The sequence below is a fragment of the Procambarus clarkii genome, chromosome 60, assembly GCF_040958095.1.
Source record: "Procambarus clarkii isolate CNS0578487 chromosome 60, FALCON_Pclarkii_2.0, whole genome shotgun sequence".
Classification (NCBI taxonomy): Eukaryota; Metazoa; Arthropoda; class Malacostraca; order Decapoda; family Cambaridae; genus Procambarus; species Procambarus clarkii.
This window is the reverse complement of record NC_091209.1, coordinates 10,933,315-10,952,394: the sequence shown is the minus strand read 5'-3', so window position 1 is coordinate 10,952,394 and position 19,080 is coordinate 10,933,315. Positions and strand designations below refer to the sequence as shown.

The 19,080-nt window shown below is 50.4% G+C and overlaps 1 protein-coding gene and 1 long non-coding RNA gene across 6 annotated transcripts in view; one reads left to right on the top strand and one right to left on the bottom strand.

Moving 5' to 3' along the window:
• Window positions 1–19,080, top strand: part of LOC123766935 (rootletin) — a 217,353-nt gene that overhangs the window by 59,085 nt on the left and 139,188 nt on the right. For all 5 annotated transcript variants that reach the window (XM_069307477.1, XM_069307479.1, XM_069307476.1 and 2 more), the window contains exon 2: window positions 11,781–11,956. In XM_069307477.1, coding sequence (XP_069163578.1) covers window positions 11,781–11,956 — 176 coding nt within the window. The remainder of the gene's footprint in view (window positions 1–11,780; window positions 11,957–19,080) is intronic.
• Window positions 1,635–2,694, bottom strand: LOC138353874 (uncharacterized). The gene is made up of 2 exons (XR_011223293.1): window positions 2,651–2,694; window positions 1,635–2,027 (listed from the first exon to the last, which is right to left on the bottom strand). It is a non-coding gene; the product is annotated as an uncharacterized lncRNA (long non-coding RNA).

Sequence of the window (19,080 nt, the reverse complement as noted above, 5' to 3'; positions counted from 1 at the left end):
GGCCACCAGCCTCCCCTGTGGCCACCTGCCTCCCCTGTGGCCACCTGCCTCCCCTGTGGCCACCAGCCTCCCCTGTGGCCACCAGCCTCCCCTGTGGCCACCAGCCTCCCCTGTGGCCACCAGCCTCCCCTGTGGCCACCAGCCTCCCCTGTGGCCACCAGCCTCCCCTGTGGCCACCAGCCTCCCCTGTGGCCACCTGCCTCCCCTGTGGCAACACCTGCCTCCCCTGTGGCAACACCTGCCTCCCCTGTGGCAACACCAGCCTCCCCTATGGGAACACCCACCTCCCCTGTGGCAACACCAGCCTCCCCTGTGGCCACCAGCCTCCCCTGTGGGAACACCCACCTCCCCTGTGGCAACGCCCGCCTTCCCTGTGGCAACACCAGCCTCCCCTGTGGCAACACCCACCTCCCCTGTGGCAACACCCGCCTCCCCTGTGGCAACACCCGCCTCCCCTGTGGCAACACCTGCCTCCCCTGTGGCAACACCCACCTCCCCTGTGGCAACACCTGCCTCCCCTGTGGCAACACCCACCTCCCCTGCCACCATTGTAACGAATATAAAATAGAGAAAGGGAGAGAACTAGGAATGGGGAAAGAGTAGTCGGGTGAAAGGAAAGATTGTAAAGATAAAATGGGATGTAGGGTAGAATTAGCAAGAGAGAGAGAGAGAGAGAGAGAGAGAGAGCGCGAGAGAGAGAGCGAGAGAGAGAGCGAGAGAGAGAGAGAGAGAGAGAGAGAGAGAGAGAGAGAGAGAGAGAGAGAGAGAGAGAGAGAGAGAGAGAGAGAGAGAGAGAGAGAGAGAGAGAGAGAGGTAGAAGAAGGGTAGAATGAGAGTAGATTACATAGAGGATTGATCAAAGTAGATAGAAGGTAGAGCTGCTACCATCGATGAATGAGTTTACCAAATGAGGGAATGGAACTCGTCTCTGTTTAAGAGTTATTAAAATCAACGTTATCAGTTAAGGAACTAACCATGTAAAGTATAAAGTCAGTTACCAAGTCTCTCGGTAATGTTCAGAATGTTCATCACTCTAGCTCTCATCAGTCAAGAACTGGATCCAAGATCTTAGGTGGGGTCAGAGTTAAAGATAATTCAAATGACTTAAAGAGATTGTTCATTTGTTATATATGTTTATGGACGATTAGATTCCCTTCACATTACCGTAATCAATGTTAATTGAGATTGAGTCACTACACAGGGAAATGGGAACAAATATGGCTGACTGGAGAGGTCACAGCATATAATAGTCTAATAACATTTAAGCAGTCTCCGTGGTGTAGTGGTAAGACACTCGCCTGGCGTTCCGCGAGCGCTATGTCATGGGTTCGTATCCTGGCCGGGGAGGATTTACTGGGCGCAATTCCTTAACTGTAGCCTCTGTTTAACGCAACAGTAAAATGTGTACTTGGATGAAAAAACGATTCTTCGCGGCGGGGGATCGTATTCCAGGGACCATAGGATTAAGGACTTGCCCGAAACGCTACGCGTACTAGTGGCTGTACAAGAATGTAACAACTCTTGTATATATCTCAAAAAAAAAAAAAAAAAAAAAATAATGTAGGAAACACAGGATACATCACCTTGCTATCAAACTGTAATCAACTTGTACTCACGTGTAAGTTGATTAGAGGTGGATGGGGGGGGGGATACAGCTGATAGTCCAGCTCCCTTCCCCCCTCCTCTCACAGGCCTGTAGACGGGTAGTGTTGTAACTGCTCTACAGAGCTGGATCCTCACTGTTAGAGCCGAGGGGGGGGGGGCCTCTATCTCACAATGTACAACTGCTAGAGTATATAAAGAGGGCTCGGGGGAGTTAAGCGCCGGTTATCTTGCTATCACAAATAGCCAGCGGCATGTTTGTGATGGATAGCACCTGGGCAACCGTCTGCAATTGCCAGCTTAAGCAGAGGGCAACAAGGTCACGTGACACGACCTGACCAACACGCGAACATTATCACTTTGCTATTGTCTAGGACGGACAGCCGGGCTCCACCACACTTCCTGTGTGAACTGACTACATGTATCTGTGAATATATTTAATAAAACCGTTTATAATGATACATTCTCCCCCGTGGGAAGATAAGATAGTGTCACTACTCTTAGCGTAGTCACAGGCAGGGGCCAGATTCACGAAAGCACTTACGCAACCACTTACGAACTTGTACATCTTTTCTCAATCTTTGGCGGCTGTGTTTACAATTATTAAACAGTTAATGAGCTCCGAAGCACCCGGAGGCTGTTTATAACAATAGCAACAGTTGAATTGGAAGTTTTCATGCTTGTAAACTGTTTAATAATTGTAATCAAAGCCGTCAAAGATTGAGGAAAAATGTACATGTTCGTAAGTGCTTGCGTAACTGCTTCGTGAATCTGGCCCCAGGTTCGTAAGTGCTTGCGTAACTGCTTCGTGAATCTGGCCCCAGGTTCGTAAGTGCTTGCGTAACTGCTTCGTGAATCTGGCCCCAGGTTCGTAAGTGCTTGCGTAACTGCTTCGTGAATCTGGCCCCAGGTTCGTAAGTGCTTGCGTAACTGCTTCGTGAATCTGGCCCCAGGTTCGTAAGTGCTTGCGTAACTGCTTCGTGAATCTGGCCCCAGGTTCGTAAGTGCTTGCGTAACTGCTTCGTGAATCTGGCCCCCTTGTCTCTACCGTAGCATGCCACTCGCCCACCAATCAACTGATCTGGCCAGTTGCTTTGTTACTGTGAGCCGGGAAGGTTTAGGTACCAGCCAATCAGCTGTGTTTATCTTGGGTTAGTGTTGCCGTCGCGGGTGCACTATTTTTGTTTCTTGACACGAATGCTTCCAAATTCCTGGTTACTGCTACCCCAGGCCCTGGTCACTGCTACCCCAGGCCCTGGTCACTGCTACCCCAGGCCCTGGTCACTGCTACCCCTGGCCCTGGTCACTGGTACCCCAGGCCCTGGTCACTGGTACCCCAGGCCCTGGTCACTGGTACCCCATGCCCTGGTCACTGCTACCCCAGGCCCTGGTCACTGCTACCCCAGGCCCTGGTCACTGCTACCCCAGGCCCTGGTCACTGCTACCCCAGGCCCTGGTCACTGCTACCCCCGGCCCTGGTCACTGGTACCCCTGGCCCTGGTCACTGCTACCCCAGGCCCTGGTCACTGGTACCCCAGGCCCTGGTCACTGGTACCCCAGGCCCTGGTCACTGGTACCCCATGCCCTGGTCACTGCTACCCCAGGCCCTGGTCACTGCTACCCCAGGCCCTGGTCACTGCTACCCCAGGCCCTGGTCACTGCTACCCCAGGCCCTGGTCACTGGTACCCCAGGCCCTGGTCACTGGTACCCCAGGCCCTGGTCACTGCTACCCCAGGCCCTGGTCACTGCTACCCCAGGCCCTGGTCACTGGTACCCCAGGCCCTGGTCACTGGTACCCCAGGCCCTGGTCACTGGTACCCCAGGCCCTGGTCACTGCTACCCCAGGCCCTGGTCACTGCTACCCCTGGCCCTGGTCACTGCTACCCCAGGCCCTGGTCACTGCTACCCCAGGCCCTGGTCACTGCTACCCCTGGCCCTGGTCACTGCTACCCCAGGCCCTGGTCACTGCTACCCCTGGCCCTGGTCACTGCTACCCCAGGCCCTGGTCACTGCTACCCCCGGCCCTGGTCACTGGTACCCCAGGCCCTGGTCACTGGTACCCCTGGCCCTGGTCACTGCTACCCCAGGCCTGGGGAAGATATTGCAATAGGTGGTGGTATATCCACAGCTTTAAGCCCCGTGTGTTAACAGCACCATTAACTTCATGTTATTTTACCTCTACTTCAAAACAAAAGTACTTCAGGTATGTTATATTTTATTGAGGTGTGAATATGGCGATGGTAAGTGCGTAGAGCTTGAGTATAAAGATGTGATGTACAAGACTGTGGTGATACGCGAAAACGCTAAGGTTCGTCGTTTGTTTTCTTGTGGTTACTTGCCTGCCTGCCTGCCTACCTGCCTGCCTGCCTGCCTGCCTGCCTGCCTGCCTGCCTCCCTCCCTGCCTGCCTGCCTGCCTCCCTGCCTGCCTGCCTGCCTCCCTGCCTGCCTGCCTGCCTGCCTGCCTGCCTGCCTGCCTGCCTGCCTCCCTGCCTGCCTGCCTGCCTGCCTGCCTGCCTGCCTGCCTGCCTGCCTGCCTGCCTGCCTGCCTGCCTCCCTCCCTGCCTGCCTGCCTGCCTGCCTGCCTGCCTGCCTGCCTGCCTGCCTGCCTGCCTGCCTGCCTGCCTGCCTGCCTGCCTCCCTCCCTCCCTGCCTGCCTGCCTGCCTACCTGCCTGCCTGCCTGCCTGCCTGCCTGCCTGCCTGCCTGCCTCCCTCCCTCCCTGCCTGCCTGCCTGCCTGCCTGCCTGCCTGCCTGCCTGCCTGCCTGCCTGCCTGCCTCCCTGCCTGCCTCCCTGCCTGCCTCCCTGCCTGCCTGCCTGCCTGCCTGCCTGCCTCCCTGCCTCCCTCCCTCAGCGGGAAGCGGTGTGTCGCATCACTATATTTAGACTGGAGTGAGCAGAGGCGCTCACTCAAGCGTGTGTCCTGGGAGAATGACCACTAGTACACACGCGCGTGTATGTGTGTGTGTGTGTACTCACCTAGTTGTGCTTGCGGGCGTTGAGCTTTAGTTCTTTGGTCCCGCCTTTCAACTCTCAGTCAACCAGTGTGCGTGTGTTCAGCTATCCATGCTTGCATATTTGTGCCTGCTAGGATCGAGCTTTAACTCCTGGGTCCGGCTCTCCCTCCCTTGTTCATCTCGTGTGTGCATCTAGTCCCAGGTGGGTCTGCTCCTTGCGCTCCGTACAGTGTCGCCAGTCTTGGCCCAGTCTATTCCAAGAGTACCTTCTATGTCGTCATCATGTCTCTCCCTGCCTCCCCTCCAGTGAGGTGAGGTTTAGTAAGAGGGTAAGAGAGGGCAGGGTGGTGGGAGAGGGAGATCGATGGCTGTGATGAAGGGAAGGGGAGGAAGAGAGAGAGATTGTAAGGGGCAAGACCTCGTTGGCCGACCCCTTCCCTAGCTCCTTACCCCTCCCCCTCCCTTCGTACCCCTTCCCCCTCCCTTCGTACCCCTTCCCCCTCTCTCCGTACCCCTCCCCCCTCTCTTACCCTACCAACCCCTCCCCCATCTCTCGCTTGCCTACACTATAAGCTAATGTGAATTAATGATTTCTTAGGCAAGCTAAATAGCCAAGGACGTCGTGTATGTGTGTGTACTCACTTAGTTGTATTCGCCTAGTTGTTCATGCGGGGGTTGAGCTCTGGCTCTTTGGTCCCGCTTCTCAACTGTCAATCAACTGGTGTACAGATTCCTGAGCCTACTGGGCTCTATCATATCTACATTTGAAACTGTGTATGGAGTCAGCCTCCACCACATCACTGCCTAATGCATTCCATCTGTTAACTACTCTGACATTGAAAAAGTTCCTTCTAACGTCCCTGTGGCTCATGTGGGTACTCAGTTTCCACCTGTGTCCCCTTGTTCGCGTACCACCAGTGTTAAACAATTTATCTTTATCTACCCTGTCGATTTCTCTTAGAATTTTGTAGACAATGATCATGTCTCCCCTTACACTTCTGTCTTCCAGCGACGTGAGGTGCATCTCACACAGCCTTTCCTCGTAACTCATGCCTGTTAGCTCCGGGACTAGTCTAGTGGCATACCTCTGAACTTTTTCCAGCTTCGTCTTGTGCTTGGCAAGGTACGGGCTCCATGCTGGGGCCGCATACTCCAGGATTGGTTTTACATATGTGGTATACAAGGTTCTGAATGATTCCTTACACAGGTTCCTGAAGGCTGTTTGATGTTAGCCAGTCTCGCATATGCCGCAGATGTTATTCTTTTTATGTGTGCTTCAGGAGACAGGTTTGGTGTGATATCAACCCGTAGATCTTTCTCTCTGTCCGTTTCATTTTCTATTCTGTATCCTGTGTCTGGCCTCCTGTTTCCACCGCCTAGTTTCATTACCTTGCATTTACTCGGGTTGAACTTTAATAGCCATTTGTTGGACCATTCATTCAGTCTGTCTAGGTCATCTTGTAGCCTACCATCTTCCTCTGTTTTAATCCTCCTCATAATTTTTGCATCATCAGCAAACAATGACAGGAACGATTCTATACCCTCTGGGAGATCATTTACATATACCAGAAACAGTATAGGTCCAAGGACTGACCCCTGCGGGACTCCACTGGTGACGTCTCGCCAATCTGAGACCTCACCCCTCACACTGACTCGCAGTCTTCTGTTGCTTAGGTACTCCCTTATCCAATGGAGTACCTTCCCTTTCACTCCTGCCTACATCTCCAGCTTTTTCACTAACTACTGTGTCAAAGGCTTTCTGGCAATCCAAAAATATGCAGTCTGCCCACCTCTCTCCTTCTTGCCGGATTTTTTTTGCCAGTTCATAGAATTTAATTAATCCTGTGAAACAGGACTTGCCGTGTGTGTGTGTGTGTGTGTGTGTGTGTGTGTGTGTGTGTGTGTGTGTGTGCGTGCGTGCGTGTGTGTGTGTGTGTGTGTGTGTGTGTGCGTGTATTCACCTAGTTGTGCTTGCGGGGGTTGAGCTCTGCTTTTTCGGCCCGCCTCTCAACTGTCAATTAACTGTTTCTACTGCTACTTTTTTTTCCATACACACACACCAGGAAGCAGCCCGTGACAGCTGACTAACTCCCAGGTACCTATTTACTGCTAGGTAACAGGGGGCATTCAGGGTGAAAGAAACTTTGCCCATTTGTTTCTGCCTGGTGCGGAATCGAACCCGCGCCACAGAATTACGAGTCCTGCGCGATATCCACCAGGCTTCCAGGCCCACACATGTGTGCGTGCGTGCGTGTGTGTGTGCGTGTACATACAGACATAGTAGATTCGTATAGTAGTGGTGACCCATCCAAGCCTAGTGATCCAAGCAACAGCCTGGTGGACCAAACTCTCACAAGTCGTGCCTGGCCTCGGGCCGGGCTTGGGGAGTAGAAGAACTCCCAGAACCCCATCAACCAGGTATCAACCAGGACCCGGAGGGGGGGGGGATATGGGGCGACAAAGCTGAGATATAAACACATTGCGTGTTGAACATTCATAGTCATTGAGAGCCAGAGTAACTTTCACCGTAATTACACGTATTTAATGTGATCTCATGTCATTAAATATATTTGAAGGAATCTTGTCGCAGTAATTTAAAAATTTTCCTGCACCCTCTCAAAAACTGACCGCACATGCTCCATATCACTACACCTCATGTAAATTGTAAATTGAATTTACACCTCATGTAAATTCAATCAATTGCTAAGCATTCTAACAACCTAACAACCATTCTAACAATCCTAACAACACGGAAGGATTCTATACTTCAGTTAGAAGTATAGAATGACTTGAATGTGAAAAACGTGAATGTGAATGACCTGAATGTGAATTTTTTCAGTCAACATAATTATGGAAATGAAAGCAGAGAAAGATGTTCTGGGCCGGATGAGTCGGACTAAATCAAGGAGTGAGTCAGTGGACAGGTTGGGCAGCGCGGCCAGAGGCCAGATTCACGCAAGCACTTACGAACGTGTACATCTTTCCTCAATCTTTGACGGCTTTGGTTACATTTATTAAACAGTTTACAAGCATGAAAACTTGCCAATCAACTGTTGTTATTGTTATAAACAGCCTCCTGGTGCTTCGGAGCACATTAACTGTTTAATAATTGTAAACAAAGCCGCCAAAGATTGAGAAAAGATGTACAGGTTCGTAAGTGCTTTCGTGAATCTGGCCCGAAGATCCAAAGTCCATTCCATTCACCCGCCAAACCCCCAGCTGTTTATGAATGAAAAACGGTTTACACACGACTCACAACTGATAAAGTCCGAACACTTCCGGAACAATTGCTTCACTGACGAATTTTGTTCGAACCACAACGCTGTAAATGCTTCACCCACGTACTACAAATACAAATAATCGCCAACAGAACCTAAACACCTAACCTAACCTATGCTTATATATGCACAATATGCTAATATATTATAATATTAATTTACACTTGAGAAAATTCCCGTTTTGAATGAACAGCATGTTAAAATTTATGAATGCGTCTGTGGGGTCGACCGCTGGATGTAATGGACTTGAGTCGAGGACGGGTTGACTATTTGGCGGGTCGTATTCCGGGGAAGAATGAGGATTAAGGACCTGCCAGAAACGCTATGCGTGCTAGTGGCTGTACAAGAATGTAAGGACTCGAGTATATATAAATAAATAAGAAAATGCTACACACTTGGCGTGTGGGAGATAATTTGAGTGTTGGGGGATACACTGTTCCCGGAACATGTCCTGACCTGACCGTCGTCTTGTGCGGCTGTGGTGAGAGGTCTTTGTTGCTCAGTGTAGTGCAGTTGTCTGCAGTCTTCCCTCTGATATATGTGATCACCTGTGTCGCTCTCTACGGTGTCCTGCGCTTGTTTGACGCAGTCCTTGACACACTGCTTTTTGCTAGTGCTTTTTTTATACGTAATATGTATATGTTGCGTAAAATAAATCCCCCCCCCACCCACCCCATTTCCCATTCCCCCTTACCCTGTCCTCTCAACCGTTCCCCCCCTGCCCCGTCCCCTCGTCCTCCCTTCCCCGTCCTCTCAACCATTTCCCCACTCCCCTGTGCCCCCTTCGTCCCCACCATCCCCCACTCCACCGTCCCCTCGTCCTCCCCACCATTCCCCACTCCCTCATCCGATGTGTTCCCAAATGATCTGATGTTCCCATCAGAAAAATGGGAACATCAAATGATCTGATGTTCCCTTCACTTAAAAATAAGAAGAACAGTTAAAAAGGCGAAATGAAAAAATAAAATAAACTATACTCACGAAATGAACGGTATGGTAAACAACACAGCTCAATTCCAATGCAATGTCACACAAAATAATTAAATTAAAATCAAAATAAATCGAAAGCTATGAAAATTCTATTTATCAATGCAATCAGAAACATTGAAATGGAATCGTAACATATTTAGTATAGCGTGTGTTGCTTTTACGTGCAACACATGGCACTGGTTTTCAAAAAAGCATGTTTTTTACCTGTCACAGGCGTGGCATCTATATAGTAGGTATATAAAAACACGCTCGTATGCGAATGGAACGTTGTCAAAATTTCCAAGCACTCGTTGAAGAACTTAAGGAGATTAGCAGTTTTGAACAAACGAACATTGATATTTTTATTTATATAGATATATAATATATAATCTCGATTATTGTTTTGTCTATATAGCGGTGTTGTGCCTTCTTTATAGCGGTGTTGTGCCTTCTTTATAGCGGTGTTGTGCCTTCTTTATAGCGGTGTTGTGCCTTCTTTATAGCGGTGTTGTGCCTTCTTTATAGCGGTGTTGTGCCTTCTTTATAGCGGTGTTGTGCCTTCTTTATAGCGGTGTTGTGCCTTCTTTATAGCGGTGTTGTGCCTTCTTTATAGCGGTGTTGTGCCTTCTTTATAGCGGTGTTGTGCCTTCTTTATAGCGGTGTTGTGCCTTCTTTATAGCGGTGTTGTGCCTTCTTTATAGCGGTGTTGTGCCATCTTTATAGCGGTGTTGTGCCTTCTTTATAGCGGTGTTGTGCCATCTTTATAGCGGTGTTGTGCCTTCTTTATAGCGGTGTTGTGCCTTCTTTATAGCGGTGTTGTGCCTTCTTAATAGCGGTGTTGTGCCTTCTTTATAGCGGTGTTGTGCCTTCTTTATAGCGGTGTTGTGCCATCTTTATAGCGGTGTTGTGCCTTCTTTATAGCGGTGTTGTGCCTTCTTTATAGCGGTGTTGTGCCATCTTTATAGCGGTGTTGTGCCATCTTTATAGGGATTTGTTGAGAGTATTTCCGAGCCGGAGTGGGCCTGCGGGCCGCTCCAAGCAACAGCCTGGTGGACCAAACTCTCACAAGTCAAGCCTGGCCTCGGGCCGCTCCAAGCAACAGCCTGGTGGACCAAACTCTCACAAGTCAAGCCTGGCCTCGGGCCGCTCCAAGCAACAGCCTGGTGGACCAAACTCTCACAAGTCAAGCCTGGCCTCGGGCCGCTCCAAGCAACAGCCTGGTGGACCAAACTCTCACAAGTCGAGCCTGGCCTCGGGCCGGGCTTGGGGAAGTAGAAGACCTCCCAGAACCCCATCAAGCAGAGCCCTGATGTGTGTGTGGGCGTGTTGACCGCTAGCCGCCCAAACGGGCGCACAGTGGCTCTTGCCGACACCTTGTGGCGTCACACGTAAACACTTGGGGGTCAGCTGCTGGCGCGGCGCTGGGGGCGGCGCTCCCAGGCTCCCAGAGGTCGCTTAGCGCGCCATTTTGTCCCCCATCCGACTTATTATTAACATCTTTAATGACATAATTAATTACAATTTTGCCTAATCTGAGGATTTTGATCGTCTTATTAAAGTGAGGTTAATGGTGGTATTCACTGTCACGCAGGACAGATGGGTCATACATAAGACAATAGGTCTAAACTGTAGGCTGAAGCACATATATATCACGGTTACAATCACCACCCGATTGGTTGACTATAGAGGCTAGGTGGCACCTTCTTCTGTAGTGCACGAGGAGTGCCTCTCTTGATCCTGTGGTGGTGATGGTCATGTTGGGTCACGAACGGTGACTGGTCAATACTGTCCTCTGTTGTTGCTGGCGTGTTTGTCATCGGCTTGGTTATCATGTTTGGAGGTTGTGATTGCACGTGTGTGTGGAGGGGGGGGGGGGTAGGGGGCGAAGATGTGTGTTTGGGGGAGAGGAGGGGGGGGGGGTACGGGGCGAAGACGTGTGTTTGGGGGGGGGGGAGGGTGTGTTTGGGGGGGGGGGGGTAGGGGGCGAAGATGTGTGTTTGGGGGGGGGGAGGGTGTGTGTGTGTGTGTGTGGGTAGGGGGGGGAGGAGGAGGGGCGAGGGTCACGGTCCATCAGGGATAATTACAAGTTAACAACGCTCATAATTATCTCATTGGAATGTCTTGTGTCATAAAGAGGCACTAATTTGTGCACCACCAGGACGCTGGTTCGAACCCCCGCCCTGCTCCAATGATTGTCACATAGATATAATACGTTATTGTGACCGAGCCCCGTGTTCTTGACCTGTGTGACCTTTGACCTTGACGATCACATCTGGTGACTCAACCTACCTCCCCTAAGATAACTTAAGAGCAGATGATCCAACCCGTTCTCGCAAATTTAATAAGTCAATATTGACTTATTAGTTGCGTGCATAGGTGACATACTAAACATAATAGTTTCCCTTGAAAAGCTTCATAGAAAACACCGACCTTACCTAACCTACTTAGTATGTTAAAATAAGCATCTTATAGCTTCGTAATTACAATTGTTACTTAACCTATTATAGGTATAGGTTAGGTAATAATTGGTTTGGTGTGATATCAACTCCTAGATCTTTCTCTCTGTCTGTTTCATTAAGTACTTCATCTCCTATTCTGTATCCTGTGCCTGGCCTCCTGTTTCCACTGCCTAGTTTCATTACTTTGCATTTACTCGGGTTGAACTTCAACAGCCATTTGTTGGACCATTCACTCAGTCTATCCAGGTCATCTTGTAGCCTCCTACTATCATCCTCTGTTTCAATCCTCCTCATAATTTTTGCATCGTCGGCAAACATTGAGAGGAACGAATCTATACCCTCTGGGAGATCATTTACATATACCAGAAACAGTATAGGTCCAAGGACTGACCCCTGCGGGACTCCACTTGTGACTCCACACACACTTGTGTGTGTGTGTGTGTGTGTGTGTGTGTGTGTGTGTGGTGCACGCAATGTGTAGTGGCGTGTATTAACGTGTTGGTGTTGACATTTCAGCGGCTGAGTGGGAGCGTGGGTCGCCATGACAGCGACTTGGAGCTGCTGGTGCGGGAAGGAGAGGCCGTGTCCACCAGACTCCGCAACCTGCTCACCCACAACCTAGGTCCCCCCCACGCCACGCCCGCCACCACCACCACCACCACACGCAGGGCAGCCTCCATAGACTCCGCCAGGTAATGTGGCCCCACCTGCCTCTTACTAGGGCTTTGTCGCCTCTTACTAGTTGCCTGCCTCTCTTCCTCCCTCCCTGCCTCCCTGCCTGCCTGCCTCCCTGCCTGCCTCTCTTCCTCCCTCCCTGCCTCTGCCTGCCTGCCTGCCTCCCTCCCTGCCTGCCTCCCTCCCTGCCTGCCTGCCTGCCTGCCTGCCTGCCTGCCTGCCTGCCTGCCTGCCTGCCTCCCTCCCTCCCTGCCTGCCTGCCTGCCTGCCTCCCTGCCTCTGCCTGCCTGCCTGCCTCCCTGCCTGCCTCTCTTCCTCCCTCCCTGCCTCTGCCTGCCTGCCTGCCTCCCTGCCTGCCTCTCTTCCTCCCTCCCTGCCTCTGCCTGCCTGCCTGCCTCCCTGCCTGCCTCTCTTCCTCCCTCCCTGCCTCTGCCTGCCTGCCTGCCTCCCTGCCTGCCTCTCTTCCTCCCTCCCTGCCTCTGCCTGCCTGCCTGCCTCCCTGCCTGCCTCTCTTCCTCCCTCCCTGCCTCTGCCTGCCTGCCTGCCTCTCTTCCTCCCTCCCTGCCTCTGCCTGCCTGCCTGCCTGCCTCCCTGCTTGCCTACCTGCCTGCCTGCCTGCCTGCCTGCCTGCCTGCCTGCCTGCCTGCCTGCCTTCCTCCCTGCTTCCCTGCCTGCCTGCCTGCCTGCCTGCCTGCCTGCCTGCCTGCCTGCCTCCCTCCCTCCCTCCCTCCCTCCCTCCCTCCCTCCCTCCCTCCCTCCCTGCCTCTGCCTGCCTCCCTGCCTCCCTCCCTCCCTCCCTCCCTGCCTCCCTCCCTGCCTCCCTCCCTCCCTGCCTGCCTCTCTTCCTCCCTGCCTGCCTCTCTTCCTCCCTCCCTGCCTCTGCCTGCCTCCCTGCCTCCCTCCCTGCCTCCCTCCCTCCCTGCCTCCCTCCCTGCCTCCCTCCCTGCCTCCCTCCCTCCCTGCCTGCCTCCCTGCCTCTGCCTGCCTCCCTGCCTGCCTGCCTGCCTGCCTGCCTGGTACCTGAAGCCGCCTGTGGTCCAGCACGCAAGCACAGCCCTGCTACCCAGTGATGCAGGCAGCCCAGCGGGACACCACGTCACCAATTTATGAAGGAAATTGAACTGGCCATGGCTTGGCCTCTCTTATTGTTCCTTTGTATCTATATATGAGAGCAAGTGTAGAGCCAGTGTGGTGCCCCGTGCTCCAGGGTCTCCCGTAGCCTCCCCAGTGTGGTGTGAGGGAGAGACAGGGAGAGACAGGGAGAGAGAGAGAGAGAGAGAGAGAGAGAGAGAGAGAGAGAGAGAGAGAGAGAGAGAGAGAGAGAGAGAGGGGATGGGGGAAGAGAGATAGAATAACTCTGAGTGTAATAATAGGTTGGTGAGGGAGGATCAATGCACTGGTGTGTGGCGTTGTGAGGTATGGGTCCGGAGAGCCTCCAGGCGTGTAGCAGGCATCACAGTAGCGGCTCACCAGCGGTGACGGTGTTCACAGTCACCGCTGTGAACATGTACTGAGCAGCGGTGCCTTCTGAGCATGTCACCATCACAGTTGTGGGTGTGGTGCAGGCCGCTCCTCTCCTGGTGGGTGGCTACAGGTGTGGGTGGCTACAGGTACGGGTGGCCACAGGTGTGGGTGGCTACAGGTGTGGGTGGGTACAGGTGTGGGTGGCTACAGGTATGGGTGGCTACAGGTACGGGTGGCCACAGGTGTGGGTGGCTACAGGTGTGGGTGGGTACAGGCGTGGGTGGCTACAGGCGTGGGTGGCTACAGGTGTGGGTGGCTACAGGTGTGGGTGGGTACAGGTACGGGTGGCCACAGGTGTGGGTGGCTACAGGTGTGGGTGGGTACAGGTGTGGGTGGGTACAGGTGTGGGTGGCTACAGGTACGGGTGGCCACAGGTGTGGGTGGCTACAGGTGTGGGTGGCTACAGGTGTGGGTGGCTACAGGTGTGGGTGGGTACAGGTGTGGGTGGCTACAGGTCTGGGTGGCCACAGGTCTGGGTGGCCACAGGTGTGGGTGGCCACAGGTGTGGGTGGCCACAGGTGTGGGTGGCTACAGGTGTGGGTGGCTACAGGTGTGGGTGGCTACAGGTGTGGGTGGCTACAGGTGTGGGTGGCCACAGGTGTGGGTGGGTACAGGTGTAGGTGGCTACAGGTGTGGGTGGCTACAGGTGTGGGTGGCTACAGGTGTGGGTGGGTACAGGTGTGGGTGGGTACAGATGTGGGTGGCTACAGGTGTGGGTGGCTACAGGTGTGGGTGGCTACAGGTGTGGGTGGCCACAGGTGTGGGTGGGTACAGGTGTTGGTGGGTACAGATGTGGGTGGCTACAGGTGTGGGTGGCTACAGGTGTGGGTGGCTACAGATGTGGGTGCCTTGCTACTACAACATAAACCTACTGAGAAAATCAGTAGGAGCCATAATGAGAAGGATTCGAACCCGCACTCACTCGATACTCCCAAGCCCCCCCCCCCCCCCACACCCTAGACCACGACACCAAAATGAAGTGTGCGAGTTCGAATCCCTCTCAAGGCTCCTACTGAATTATCTCATTGACACAATACATTAATATGTCTTCATTATGCACGAAACTCAAAAGTAATACAGTAGTTCAAAAGTAATACAGCACAAAATTCAAAGTAATACAGTTTCTTAGCGTGTTGGTGCGTGTATGGAGGTTGTATTGTAAGGCACAAGTACAGTCCGGGGAGGAAATGTATTTTTGTAACGTTGTTGCTATTAATATGGGTAATTGTGGTTAAGGGGAGGGCTGTACCCCTGAGTGTACTGGACCACCATACACCCAAGCATACAATTAATACAATGGGATGTATTGGGGGAATATGGGCCAGGCTTGTATTATCTCCAGTGGTCACCACACCACTGGCAGTCTCCCCTGGGGGTGGGGGAGCAGGACCTGGGGGGGGAGGAGGAGGTGGGAAGTCAGGTACCTTCTTGATACCTGGTTGATGGGGTTCTGGGAGTTCTTCTACTCCCCAAGCCCGGCCCGAGGCCAGGCTTGACTTGTGAGAGTTTGGTCCACCAGGCTGTTGCTTGGAGCGGCCCGCAGGCCCACATACCCACCACAGCCCGGTTGGTCCTGTACTCCTTGAAGAAAACAATCTAGTTTTCTCTTGAAGATGTCCACGGTTGTTCCGGCAATATTTCTTATGCTTGCTGGGAGGACGTTGAACAACCGTGGACCTCTGATGTTCATACAGTGTTCTCTGATTGTGCCTATGGCACCTCTGCTCTTGACTGGTTCTATTCTGCATTTTCTTCCATATCGTTCACTCCAGTACGTTGTTATTTTACTGTGTAGATTTGGGACCTGGCCTTCCAGTATTTTCCACGAGTATATTATTTGATATCTCTCTCGTCTCCTTTCTAGTGAGTACATTTGGAGAGCTTTGAGACGATCCCAATAATTTAGGTGCTTTATCGCGTCTATGTATGCCGTATATGTTCTCTGTATTCCCTCTATTTCAGCAATCTCTCCTGCTCTGAAGGAGGAAGTGAGTACTGAACAATACACAAGACGGGACAACACAAGTGATTTGTGTAGTACAACCATTGTGATGGGATCCCTGGATTTGAAAGTTCTCGTAATCCATCCTATCATTTTTCTGGCTGGTGCAATATTTGCTTGGTTATGCTCCCTAAACGTTAGGTCGTCAGACATCATTATTCCCAAATCCTTGACATGTTGCTTTCCTACTATGGGCAGATTCGATAGTGTTTTGTACCCTGTATTATGTTTAAGGTTCTCATATTTACCGTACCTGAGTACCTGGAATTTATTACCGTTAAACATTGTTATTTTCTGCTGCCCAGTCAAAAACTTTGTTAATGTCTGGATTTTTGAAAAGGATCTACAAAGGATGACACGAAGCGGTGACGTGTATTTTTGTCTATATCTGATATGAGAATAAGGAACAGCAGCGGTGTAAGGACTGTACCTTGAGGTACAGAGCTTTTAACTGCACATGGACTCGATTTTATTTAATTGACTGTTACTCTGTGTTCTGTTCGACAGGAAATTGAGTATCCAGTGCCTTACTTCACCAGTTACTCCCATTGACCTCATTTTGTGAGCTATCACTCCATGGTCACATTTGTCGAATATCTTTGCAAAGTCTGTGTATACAACATCTGCATTTTGCTTTTCTTCTAAAGCTTCTGTGATTTTGTCATAGTGGTTGAGTAACTGTGACAGACAGGACCTTCCCGCTCTAAATCCATGTTGTCCTGGATTGTGTAGTTCATTATTTTCCATAAAACTAGAAATTTGATTCCTAATCACTCTTTCAAAAACTTTTATTATGTGACATGTTAGTGCAACTGGTCTATTTACCAAGGCTTTACTCCCCCCCTTGTGCAGAGGAGCTATATCTGCAGGTTTAAGTGCTGCTGGTATCTCCCCTGTGACGTAACACAAGATAACCTCAAGATCTCCCCTGTATCCAGGCTCTTTCTCCATATTACGCTGAGTGCTCGCGCTACTGGTACTTTACATTTCTTTATGAATATTGAATTCCATGAGTCAGGCCCAGGAGCTGAGTGCATGGGCATATTGTCAATTTCTCTTTCAAAGTTTTCCGAGTTTGTGTTAATATCCGTTATATTATCTGCAGATAATGTAATATAATGTTATATTATCTGCAGTTTGAATGTCATTCATAAAGAAGCTGTCTGGGTCATCAACTTTCATGTTGTTTATTGGTGTGCTAAACATAGCCTCATGCTGGCTTCTTAGAATTTCACTAATTTCTTTGTTGTCCTCTGTGTACGAACCTTCAGTTGTAATTAATGGTCCAATACCGGTGGAGGTTTTTGATTTTGCATATGTGAAAAAAATGGATTTTTCTTTACCTCTTGTATAGCTTTCTGTTCCAATTCCATTTCCTCAGACTCGTATGATCGCTTCAACGTTTGTTCTGTTTCTTTGATCTCCCTCCTGTAACTGAGCTACGACATGGTTAAAAGAGTTGAAACCGAAGTTCTACTGTACATTACACATTACATCATGTGTAATGATGTAAGGGCGAAGAGGGAGAACGGCCTATTGACATAGCTCGAGTGCAGGGGGGGAGTTGTGTAAAACCCTGGTTTGTGTCTCGGAGAGGCTGCAGGATCCAGTAAGTTCAGTAGAACTTCGGTTTCAACTCTTTTTAACTATGTCGTAGCTCAGTCGATTAAGGCAGCGTCTGGGATGCTCCCGGATGTAGGTTCGAATCCTCGTCACGGCCCTTATGGATTTGTTCATGTGATGCATCACGTTATTGTGATTTCTGTGTGTAATTTCTGTGTCATCTGCCCTTCTCTTCCTTATTTCTCTGGTCTTCCTAAGACTCATAAACCTGGTGTTCCTCTTCGTCCTATCATTTCTTCACGGGGCTCTGTCAGCTATCCTCTTGCCTCCTGGCTCGCTAAAACCCTGACACCTTACCTTGGCACTTTTTCCCCTGCCCACCTTCGTCACTCTCAGGACTTTATAGAAAGACTGCGCCTGCAGCCCTCTTGTAAGATGCTTAGTCTTGATGTCGACTCTCTGTTCACTAATGTTCGCTCGATGATGTTCTCTCTTTCCTTAGACAGAAGGCGTCAGAGGGTCTCCTTCCTCTCCCACTTCCCACTGACGTTTTCCTCGATCTCATTAGACTCTGTGTTGACTAACTCTTTCTCTTTCAACGGTAAATATTACACTCAAACTTTCGGTGTCGCTATGGGTTCCCCTCTCTCCCCTGTTCTTGCTAATTTCTACATGGAATACTTCGAAACTGTTCTTCTTCCTTCTATTGATACTCGTCCCTCTCTCTGGCTTCGCTATGTTGATGACATTTTTGCTTTATGGCCTCATGACCTTAATCTTTTCCAGCCTTTCCTCGCCTCTCTTAACAATCTGGATTCTTCCATCCATTTCAGAGTTGAGTGGGAATCTAATTCCCTCCTTCCAATTCTTGATGTTCATGTTCACAGCTCTGGGTCTGGGTTCTCTTTCTCTGTCTACCGTAAACCCATGCATAGTGGCATGTACATTCACTTCTTTTCCTACCATCCTCCTTCTGTTAAGAAAAGTGTCCTCGTCTCTCTCTTCCTCCGCGCTCTACGCATCAGCGACCCTCAGTTTCTTGATTCTGAAATTTCCTTTATCTACAACTCATTTTCTCGCCTTGGCTACCCTTTACAGTTCATCAACTGTGCCTACTCTCAAGCTAAACGAAATTTCTTTCATCCTAAACCAGCTTCCAACACTAGTAGCACTGTACTATGCCTTCCCTTCATATCTGAACTCAAAACTTTTACCAATATCTTTCGTCCTCTTGACATTAAGCTCACCTTTCGACAAACTAACACACTTCGTAGCACTCTAGTTCACACTGCTCCTCCTGCTTCTAATGCTGCTGGTGTCTACTCTACTTCCTGTTCATCTTGTCCTCTCCAATACTTTGATGAAACTGGCCGTACACTAAATTACAGACTTAAGGAACACAAAAGAACTGTTAAGTCTGCAGACACAAACAATGCTCTCTTCTGTCTTGTGAGGGATTCTGGTCATCCTATTGATTGGTCTTCCTCTAAAATAATCTTTCCTGCCTCTACACAGACGCCGTCTTGTCGACTCGGCTCTGATACACAACCTTCCCAACATGAACTTGAGTCCTGGCTTTGTTGCTGTTGACTCTTCCCTTTCACAGTTTATTCTCAAATGTTCCAAACTTTCTAACAAACGTGACCTAACGTAACCTCACCCCTTCCTTCTATCTTTCTTTCTTTTTCTTTACCTTGTTTTCTCTTACGATCCCTTTCTTATTCTTATTACCAGCCCCTTTATTACACCTTAACTTCCGTACCTGTTACCTTGTTTTTTCCTTCTTGAAAGATTTCCTTCTTGAAAGATTTCCTTCTCCTCACCTCTCTCTTGCCTATTTATTGTCTTCGCCTCCTTCCTCTCATCACTAGCGACTTGAGAATGGTCCAGGACGGACCGAAACGTCGTCGTCTCTTCACTTTCTAGTGTGTGGTTTGGTCAACATTTTTCAGCCACGTGATTGTGACTCCTCATCTGCATAGACTTAGTAGATTGAAATCTCCAAGGAAGATAATATCTGGAGCTGGGTTTGCTAGGTTATCAAGGATGTTC